The following is a 10,010-nucleotide window of genomic DNA, read 5'->3' as shown; positions in this document are numbered from 1 at the left end:
TTAAGGACACGGGGTGGGGGGGCGGGATGGTTGTGAAGGTGCAGGAGAAGGCTGGCAGTGGGTGCCTTGGCTCCCCGCAAGGCTTGCACCTGCCTGACTTCTTGGACTCAACCCAGTCTCCCTAGGCAGATGCCCAGGCCCAGCGAAGGGCAGCGCTCACCAAATCCTTCTGCGGGACCTGGAGCAAAGCTAGTGTCTTTCTTTCAGTGAAGACACATAAAGCACGAGCTGTGTGCTAGGAGCACCCTGGGGAACTTGACCATGAGTAGGAGGACCACCCCTCCTCCCACAGTTCAGACCACCTGCCTAGAGAAAAACAGGCCAAGCGGTGCTCACTGGATAGGCTAGGCTCCAAGATGTAGAGGGACCAGAGGAGGGGAAGGGAACCTTTGAGCTGGGCTTCAGTGGGTGAATAGGAGTTTGCTGTTAGATGAAGGGAAGGACGTCGCAGGCAGAGGAGTTTCCTATATTTTTCCTGCAGGAAACTGCCGGGTGGGTTTTGATGCCAAGGATGCCCATGACAAGGGAGCAGATGAAGCAGCCTTCTTGTCTCTGGGATTTTGCTTCCTGCCCTATAAAATCAGCTCAGTGGGAGTCCTGAGACAGGCTAGGGTACAGGAGTGAGAGGATTCCAGCAGGGCCTAGAGGACAGGCTGGATGTGAGGAGGGAGAATGGGAGAGAAAGCCTTGCCTCATGGGCAGGAAATTGGCACATTTGAGGGCTGGAGCAGCTGCTTCCATGTTCAGGCTTCCCCTTGTTGGGGACAGCCAGGATGGCTACAGTTTATCCAGCAGGAGCTGTGGGACTGCCTAAGTCCATTCCTTTTTCTCATTCTATGAGGAATGGATTTTCTTAATCCCCAATTTACAGATGAGGAAGGAGAAGCTCCAGATTTGCCCAGGGAGAGATAACAGCAGGAAGAAGTGGAGTGGATACTGAAACCTTTCTGTGAAAGGGAAGGTAGGGTCAGAGGGGCTGTGGTCGGGGCTCGAGGAAGGGGACGTCTCTGTCCAGTGTCACTGTGTGCACTCAGGGTGTGAGACTCCTGTTGCCTCTCCTCCAACCCTTCTGCTCCACCCCCTCCCTAATCTGCCTGCCCTTTGGCTGGCCTTACCCCCTCTGTCAAGGGCAGCTCAGGCCACCTGGAGCTTTAAGTCAGTGGAGGGGAGGAGGGAGGGAGGAAGGTAGCTGGTCTGTAGCCTGAGGGAAGAGGGAGGCAGAGGAAAGCTGGAGATGGCCCTGAATTTGCCCTGGGGGGCTACACAAATCCAAAAAATTTTGGGAGTCCAGGGCTCCCGTTCAACTTCCCATTCCCTGTGCTTCCCACTCCAGGCCCCTTTCCAGGGCCCATCAGGGCTCAGGGACCTTTTGGCCTGGCCTCTTCCCATCCTCACACATCAGTGGGATGGCAAGATGGCTACTAAACACATGGTTAGGCTCTGAGGTCCTCTATGGCCAAGTTGCTGCACCCGCCTCTCCAGCCTCAGTTTTTATTTCTGTAAAATGGTACTGTTGGTATGGTAGCCGAAAGGAAGTCAGATAAAAGCTGCAATAATAACTTGTTATTGTTTTCCTTTACCCCTAGCACACAGCCCCAAGACCACCTTTGATCACCTTCAGACAAGCTATGCATGCCAGAGGTCCCCCTGGCCTACTGACCCCGGTGCTGCCTCTCGCCTCCTCCGTCCTGATGCTGCTCATGAGCGGCCTGTGGCTTCTGGGAGCTGGCCCCAGCCTTGTCCTGGCCCCAGAGCTGCTGCTGGACCCTTGGCAGGGTGAGGGCCGGCCACATGGGCCTTGGAGGAGGCAGGAGACTTGCTGTAGGGCCTGAGACCAGTTGTCAGGAGCAGCATGCATCCTGCAGTTGTCAGGCAAGGACAGGACCCAGGGCCCCGGGGAAGGTCAGCCTTGGATGGGAGCATGCCCAGCTCAACTACAGCCAAGAAGGGAGGGCCGAGGACCTGGGCAGAGGGGCCAGCACAGGGGTGGGAGCCTGTAAGTAGGAATTCTTTTCAGACGGCTCCCCTTTTGGGTGGCTTTCCCTTAAAATAAACTAAGACTTTCAGCTAAGCCCAAGAACAGGAAGGAGGCACTCGGGGTTTGAAGAGTGACCCCAGCTGAACACCTGTTTCCCAAGAATGACAGCTTCCATTTACATTTGAGGAACCCAAATGATGCTCACAGAAGTGAAGTGACTTATCCATGGTTGGTTGTTCTTAAGAAGACCGAGTGTTGGGTCTGGCTTGTTCTACTTAAAGCAGCAGGGGGCCGGTCACAGTGTTTGGAAGCCCTTGGTCCCCACCACCAGTGATTAAACTACTGGCAGTGGGCAGACTTTGGCTCCCGGGGAGGGGGTGCTGGCTTAGTGGGCGGCCCTGGCGGAGGGTGTTTCCCCATCTGGCACACTGGGGCCAGCCTTGGGGGTTAGGGCCACTAACCTGGCACATAAGCCCATTCTCTCTCCCAGCGCACCGGCTGCTGACACATGCCCTGGGCCACAAGGCCCTCCCAGGGCTGCTGCTGAGCCTGCTGCTCCTGCCCACACTGGGCTGGCGGCAGGAGTGCCACCTGGGCACACTGCGGTTCCTGCATGTCTCTACCCTCCTTGCCCTGGCCTCCGGGCTGATGGCTGTGCTGCTGGCAGGCCTCGGGGTGTCCAGTGCAGCCGGGGGCTGTGGATACATGCCTGTCCACCTGGCCATGCTGGCGGGGCAGGGTTACAACCCTAGACGGCCCCGTGGGGCACTGCCACCATGGCTCCTGCCGTGGCTGCTGCTCGCCCTGACACCACTGCTCAGCTCCGAGCCGCCCTTCCTGCAGCTCTTCTGTGGCCTCCTGGCTGGCCTGGCCTGTATCCTTTGCCTGGGCCCAGGGCTCATGTGGACGTGTGGGTTCTGTGGCTGGGCCCCCAGGGTGCCTGGGAAGGAACTGGCACAAGGGGTCGGGCCCCCACATTCACACACATCCCAGGAGCATCTCCAAGTCCTCCTCTCGCCTGGCTCTGGGCTGGGAACTGGGGGCTTGTGGCCATGTAGAGGTACCGATTACAATTTAAAGGAGAGCCTGGGAGCTGAGGGGCCCAAGGAGGCACTTAATCTGGACGTCCCAGTGGAGGTGGGTCTACGCCGAGACCATGCAGAAGGAGGGGTTCAGGTGACGAGAAGTGGAAAAGGAGAGCACGGGCCTGGCAGACAGTACAGAGAGTGTTAAGGACCAGGGTGAGCGTGAGCCTGCGGCTCTCCTGGCACCAAAAGGGGGAACAACCTGCGGCTGGTGGTGCAGGTGTGTTAAACAGGCTTTTGCTCCAAAGATGCTTAATGCCTGTCGGGGACAACAGTGCAGTCAGAGGGAACAGTGGGTGCAGGCTGACCCAGGAGTCGTTTAGGATTGGGGACACCCGGCTGAATCCTGGAGAGGGGAGCATGTCGCCCTGGCTGGGGCAGGGCCCAGGGGTGGGCCTGGTGTCACAGGCCTGAGCAGGCCAGCAACAGGCCTCAGGGGACAGCGGGCAGGGGGCAGCTGAATGGGGATGAGACAGGTTTTGGGATGAGGCATTGGCTGGGTAGCTTCAGGCAGGGGCCCTTTTCCCTCTCTGAGCCTCCACTGCTGACGAGGGTGATGACACCTCCCTGGCAGGGCCACAGTGAGGAGACAGGAGGGAATTCCCATCACACACTTGGCACGTGGCCTGGCATGTGGCGCAGGCTCACCCCTGGCTGAATGTGGTTTTCCTTGACCCGCCGCCCTGCCCTGGGCAGATAGACGCGGCTGGGGCCTTCCGGTGGCTGGAGATCTCTGAGCAGCGGCTGCAGGCACTGCAGGAGGGTGTCCTGTGCAGGGCCCTGGCGGGGTGCTGGCCGCTCCAGCTCCTTCCCACCCCAGGCAGCCTGGCTGAGCTGCCTGTCACCCATCCTGCCGGAGTGAGGTGAGGGTGATGCCGAGGACACTGGCCCCGGTGGTGGAAGCCATGCCGGTGGCTGGCAGTCAGGCCTTTTGCTTCTGCTCCTCCAGGCCGCCCACCCCTGGACCTCCTTACATGGCCTCCCCTAGCCTCTGGCCCCTCAGCGAAGGCTCAGCCCCGCTCCCGCCAGGCCTGGGGCCTATGCAACCGCTCTGGGAGGGCTCCTCAGAGGTGGGACTGGCCTGGTCTGGGCCCAGCTTCCCCCCAGGGAACCCGCTGTGGGCAGCCCTAGACGAGCAGATGCTGCAGAAGGGGATCCAGGCCTCGCTCCTTGAGGGGCCAGTCCAGGGTCCCGAGAGCCCACTCCGGCTGTCTAAGTCCTCCGTCTCCTCCCTGCGGTAAGGTGGGGTAAGTAGGGGTGGGGTCCCCTGGTGTGGGGGCTGGAGGCGGCCCTGACACTCCCTCCCTGTCCCCCCTTCCCACAGGCTGCAGCAACTGGAGCGCATGGGCTTCCCCACGGAGCAGGCGGTGGTGGCCCTGGCAGCCACAGGCCGTGTGGAGGGTGCCGTGTCACTGCTGGTCGGTGGGGAGGTGGGCACCGAGGCGCTGGTGACTCAGGGGAGGGGTGGGCCCACCCACCCTGAGGGTCCTGGGCCCCCCTAGCACAGGCAGGCTCTCAGGTGAGAAGCCTGGCCTGTGGGTAGGAAGTCAGAGCCCAGCCCTGTCTGCTGAGAGTCAGGGTGGGTTCAGAGGTGGCCCCCCAGCATCTTGCCCTGGTACTGTTTAGAATAAAAACCAGTTCACTTTTCAACCTGGACCTCCTTGGAGGCAGCAGTTGTGTCTGACTCTTCTACGTTAGCATCAGGGGGATGAATGAATGAATGAAAGAATGAACGAGCAGGGAATGAACAGCCGACTGCAGGAGAGCAGCTCCCTGATGTCCAGAGACACAGTGTTACCGAGCTTCTGCCTCAGGGTCTTTGTTGGGCTGGACCCTCTGCCAAGGAGCATTTATCATCTGTTTCCCAGCTAATTTCTACCCACCCTCAGGTCTTGGCCTACACGGAGACCTTCCTCCAGGAAGCCTTCCCTGATTCGCCAGGAACAGCATCCCTTCACTGCCCACAGCCCCCTGTGTCCCTGCTGGACAAGGGCCAGTTCAGTGCGACAAGGGCCAGAGCCCCAGGGCAGGCTCTGAGGCCGGTGGCTGGGCCCTGCGGTGGGGGGTGGCCAGGGGCAGGAAGCAATGTGGGCGTGCTGTTGGGGAGAAGCTTCCTCAGCTTTGTAGAAGCAGCTCCTCCCTCCTGGCCCCTCTCAGTCTTTGCCCCCTCCCAGGGAGGGGAGGTGTAGCCAAAGCCTAGAGGACAGAGGGTGGGGCATGGGTGTGAGTCACCGATGGGAACTCTGCAAGGCAGAGGGGCCAGGAAGCTGGACTTTGAGGGGCAGTACAGGGGGCTGTAGGCCCCGGATTGGCCTGTGCTCTGGTCACCCGTGAGGCTGTACCCCAGGCCAGGGCCAGAGTGGAGGGGCCACAGAGACCGACCCTGCCGTTGGTCACCAGCCAGGGGCCAGAAACAGACTGGGAAACCTGAGGACTACACCATCAGTCTCATTTTACAGGTGAGGAAACAGGCTCAGAGAAGGGAAGCTGCCCTGAGGTCTGGTAGCTCCTGCTGGACACCTGGCCAGGGGGTGGGGATGGCCTGAGCCTCTGTTCTGCTCACCTACCCCCATTCCCCAGCTGCCCAGGTGATGGCCAGGGGAGCCCTGGCCTCACAGTCGTGCTTTGCAGGTGGACAGTGAAGGCCACTGAGAAGAGAGGCTGCTGGCCCTGTCCGGCTGCCCCTCATCTAAGCACACACTGAGACCAGGCCGGTGGGCAGTGAGGCTGGGGGCCTTTATTGGCCGATACACATCTACCTCCTGGTGTCTGTCACAAGCCGTTGTAGGAGCAGGTGGCCCCTCCCTCTCCATGCCCCCTCCGCCTGGGACATGAGAAGGACTGAGGGTTCAGGGGTCAGAACTGAGACAAGGAGCCCTGAATGTCCAGTCAGATCAGGTAGCTTGACCTCAGGGCCAGGAACCCAGCACCAGAAAACAAGGAGACGAGGGGTACAGGTGGGCCCCCCAGGTTTGGCTGGGGAGTGGGGAGGTGAGACTGCCCGCCCTCATCATCCCTGGGTGTGCTGAGGGCCGGGCAGAGCCCCAGCTTCCAACTCCCTCAGTTGCTTGGGGCCTGGATGGCCGGGCGGTTGATGAGAAGACAGAAGCTCCAAACCTGCCGCCCCTCCCCACAGGCCTGCATCACCCCATTTCACAGAGGGAAACTGAGGCCCACGGGCCTGAGCAAAGCCTCACCTCTTGCCTGGACCACACCTCCCTCTCAGGCTCCAGTCCCGGCTCAGCCTCATAGGAGGCAGATGCGCACGGGCTGCCAGGACCAAGACATGCCCACCCCAAAGGCCTAGGTGGCAGAAGGGACCCTGAGGATATTAATAAATACGGATGGCGGACCTTGGAGGCAGCTGGCCAAGTCCAGGCTGGGAAGGGAAGCCTGGCCTGGCCCTCGCCAAGGGGCCACCACCACACTCAGTCTCTCTCATTTTGGCTCTTGGGGGCCACGATCCGGTAGCTGGTGGCGTGTCCTCCCCTCTTGCCCCTCAGGAGGCTGGGGGTGCCCGTGCCGGCAGGGTCTGCCCCTGACCCCTCTGGTTCTGCGGGAGGGAAGGAAAGAGGCCGGGTTAGTGACGTCTGTGTGAGGTGCCCACCTTCCCTTGGCCCTCTGAGGGGGTGGAGGGTGGGGCTTTCTGCCCAAGTCTGAGAGGCAGAGGTGTGGGAAAGAAGGGGGTCTGCAAAGCTGGTTAGTGCCCCTCCCCCCAGGAGTTATTAGCCCCTAACCCAACTAGAACACTCAGGGCCTCTATTTGATTTTCTCTGTCAAGTGGGGATCAATGAACCCACCATGTTTCTGAAATGCTTAGCATGTAGTAGATGCTCCATAAACAGTATAGCTCTTTTTTTCGTTAACATATCTTGGAGCAGAGGTGTGCCCTGAATCATTCCCATTTCAGAGCTGCATAAACTAAGGCCAGGCATCAGCCTCACTCTTCCTCTCTTTTCAGGTTAGGCCACCTGTAGTGGGGAAGGGTTTAGGAAGGCCAGGCTCTGCCACTGACCTACTGTGTGGCTTTGGACCTCTGTCAGGGCCTCAGTTGTCTCATCTCTAAAACCAGGGGGACAGTTCCAGATACAGAGGCCCTGGCCAACTCCAGTAATTACTGAAGTTAGTTTCGATTTAGCTATGGTGAGATATGCCCCAACCTGCAAATAAGCTGGCCCCCAAGAGTAAAACCGGATAATTGGCATTCTTCCCACCTGGAAAACTACTCAACCTTTAAAACGCAGATCAGGACCTACCTCTTCCAGGAAGCCTTATGTAACTATCACCTCAGTCCCTCTCAAAGTTAAATGAGGGGTTAGGCAGCTCGGAAGGACGGGTTGTTTTTCCAGGGGGAGGGCCCCAGGATGGAGGACTTGGCTGAGCCTTCGAAACACTGTTCACAGGAGAGACACTTTGACTCTGGTGAGCACCAGCTTCCCACTGAAGGCAATGCCAGGGAGGGAGCTATACCCTCATACTCATAACTGTCTAGCACTCTGACCCTGTGTCTCATGCACCTCTGGGCTGAGATTTGGCGCCCTTGGGGCAGACAGGTATTTGCAATCACAGTTAAGGAACATTTCATGCCCTAAAACAGGGAGCATAGGAGGAGGGTAGCGCAAAGCTCAGGTTCCAACGTCAGCTCAGGCCAAGTCCTGGCCCTACCATGTCCCGGTTATGTGGCCTTGGGCAAGTCCCAGAACCTTTAAGCCTCATCTGGAATGTGGGGATGACACTCCTGTTGTCACACCCTTGCAGAGTGTTCAATGTGACCAAGAGTGGAAAGTGGTTTTCACAGTAAATGTTGGATTATTATGGTCACTAGGTTGGTGTGTTTTCGACCCAGGGCTCCTGCAGGTCTGGTCACTGAATCAGTCATGAGATGCTGTTCTGACATGATCAAATTCAGGGCTTTGGTTTCCCCCGGGCCCCACTCAGTGCCTAGCAAAGCAGAGGGGTCAGGGAACCTTTGCCGATGGAGCCCAAAGAGCTGGCGCTTTAGAGGCCTGACCTAGGGTGGACCCCTGGCCTCACCACTACCATCCCTATGTCCCGGGGGAGTCACACGAGCCCTCTGAACCTGTGTTTCTTCATCTGTGAAGTGAGCACAGTGTTGCCCACCTAGAAAGCTTGTTGCAAGGACTAGAGATGATGGATGTAAATTTCCCGGCCCAGGTGGACTGGATATGTGACAGCTGTTACTATTATCATCATTATTGATTATAATCTAAACATGAGCCCCATCTGGGTCTTTTGTTAGCACCTGCTGTGTATGATGGGCCAATGGGGAAGGCTCCATCTCCTCTACTCCCCCTCTCCTGGCCACACTGCCAGGTGCCTGGCACTTCCTCCCTGGGCTGCTGGAGACAGAGCCAGCTGAGGGGGGCGGAGCACAGATCCAAGGCCACAATGTGTCCCTTCTGGCTCCCCTCCCAATCCTCCTGAGAGGGGAGTCAGGGGACACCTGACAAGGAGCTGAGCGCCTGGGATTTGGTCCTTGGTCCTTCCTCTGGGAGAGGGGAGGAGGTCTGGGAGATGGTCTGAGTTTTCACAAGTTGGGGAAGCCCTGTGGCATGGCGAGAGCAGCTTTGGAAGCAGAACCCACACACCTTCCCACTTCTAGGCCTTTGTCTCCACGGGGGCTGCCCTCCCACCACTTCCTCCTGGCACACTCGTAGGGACCTTCCATGACTAACGCAAGGGTCCCATCTTCCAGGAAGGCTTCTCCTCACACACATCCTTTGGTGCTCCTGTACCCCATGGCCCTCATCTCTATAGATGCTGAGGATTGCCCACCACCCAATGGGCAGCTCCCCAAGGTGGGTACCCTGAGATCTGCCTCAGACCCAGCCTGCAGTAGGTGTGCCCTACAGTTTTGCCAAATGAAGGAGGTGTGGCTCTAACCTTGGCTCTCCTTCCTGCTGGGGGCCTCAATTTCCCCATCTGTAAAATAGATGGGAGGTTGGACATTATGTCTGAGGCTGTGTGCACTGATGTGCTAGGACTGGGCTGAGAGATGGGGCAGCTGGGAGAAGGGCTGGGGCCTCTTCACGGGTAGGTGAGGAACGGGGTGGCCGATCCCTGACTCTCTCCAGGGCCAGCCACAGGCTCCAGTTTAACATGGAGAGACCTCCTTAGGCCCACTGTGACAGCCAGGTGGTGTCTAACCTCCTTCCATGCCTCCCTGACCTACCTTCAAGGACCTTCTCAAATGGGGCCCTACCAGATCTTCTGGCCTCTGTTCTCACCCTCAGCAACCTCATGGAACTGTCCCTCTAGGTTCTCTCTGGTCTCCTGGCTTTTGTCCATGCTGTTCCTCTGCCTGTTCACTTGCCCCCGATCCTTGCCTTTCAGGTCTCCACTTAGATGCCTCCTCCTCCAGGAAGCCCTCCTGAGATGCCCTCTACCACCCCCCAGCCTGCATCAGGAGCACTTGTGGGCTTTGGTGGCCACCTGTATTCACTCCACTGTGGTATTCCTCACCCTAGGTTTAACGCCCAGTTCCAGGGCTTCCCCCCAGCACCCTAAGCTCCATGAGAGCAGGACCCTGTCTGTCTTATCTGTTGGAGCCTGTGCCAGCGAGGTACCTGGCACAGAGCAGGTGCTCATTCACTCAAGAACTAGTTACCAGAACCTCCTCTGTGCCAGACACCGTCTGCTGGCCGGATGGAAGGGCTGAAGAGTGGCTGTCTGCTAGTCTGGATCCAGTATTGGGAGGCGCCTTCTGTGTCCCCAGGCCCTTCCCAGGCCCTTCCTGGCAGGGGCTGCCCCTGCCTGCCCACCCTGCCGTTACCTGGCCAGATGATGGCTTCCAGCAGGGTGACCCGTCTGGCCAGGAGCTCCAGCTGAGCCTGCTGCTGCAGGAAGCTCTGTAAGCTAGGAGCCTGATGGGAGATCGAGAAGAGCAGACGGTGCGTGTCCGGCCTCCAGGGGCTGGGCTGGGCACC

At 58.9% G+C, this 10,010-nt stretch overlaps 2 protein-coding genes across 10 annotated transcripts in view; one reads left to right on the top strand and one right to left on the bottom strand.

Annotated features, from left to right (window-relative positions):
* RHBDD3 (rhomboid domain containing 3) overlaps positions 1-4,716 on the top strand; it is a 5,401-nt gene extending 685 nt beyond the window's left edge. For 2 of the 3 annotated variants that reach the window (XM_024767938.1, XM_024767939.1), the window contains exons 2-6: positions 1,587-1,776; positions 2,469-2,852; positions 3,764-3,926; positions 4,013-4,300; positions 4,388-4,716. In XM_024767938.1, coding sequence (XP_024623706.1) covers positions 1,629-1,776; positions 2,469-2,852; positions 3,764-3,926; positions 4,013-4,300; positions 4,388-4,565 — 1,161 coding nt within the window. In that variant the 5' untranslated portion in view covers positions 1,587-1,628 and the 3' untranslated portion in view covers positions 4,566-4,716. Of the gene's footprint in view, positions 1-871; positions 962-1,586; positions 1,777-2,468; positions 2,853-3,763; positions 3,927-4,012; positions 4,301-4,387 lie in introns of all 3 variants that reach the window. The other variant, XM_024767937.1, reaches the window with a different exon arrangement.
* A 1,069-nt stretch (positions 4,717-5,785) lies between these two features.
* Positions 5,786-10,010, bottom strand: part of EMID1 (EMI domain containing 1) — a 51,144-nt gene continuing 46,919 nt past the window's right edge. For 5 of the 7 annotated variants that reach the window (XR_003006277.1, XM_024767899.1, XM_024767895.1 and 2 more), the window contains 2 exons: positions 9,857-9,947; positions 5,786-6,616 (listed from right to left, as the gene is read on the bottom strand). Coding sequence is in view for 6 of the 7 variants with exons in the window: in XM_024767899.1 (XP_024623667.1) it covers positions 6,492-6,616; positions 9,857-9,947 (216 nt within the window). In the remaining variant the exon portion in view is untranslated. The remainder of the gene's footprint in view (positions 6,617-9,856; positions 9,948-10,010) is intronic. The other 2 variants (XM_024767896.1, XM_024767902.1) reach the window with 2 other exon arrangements.

This window comes from Neophocaena asiaeorientalis, unplaced genomic scaffold (genome assembly GCF_003031525.2).
Source record: "Neophocaena asiaeorientalis asiaeorientalis breed wild unplaced genomic scaffold, Neophocaena_asiaeorientalis_V1.1 scaffold828, whole genome shotgun sequence".
In the NCBI taxonomy this organism is placed as follows: domain Eukaryota; kingdom Metazoa; phylum Chordata; class Mammalia; order Artiodactyla; family Phocoenidae; genus Neophocaena; species Neophocaena asiaeorientalis.
Note: the sequence above shows the minus strand (reverse complement) of the source record. Positions and strands in the feature narration are given on the sequence as shown.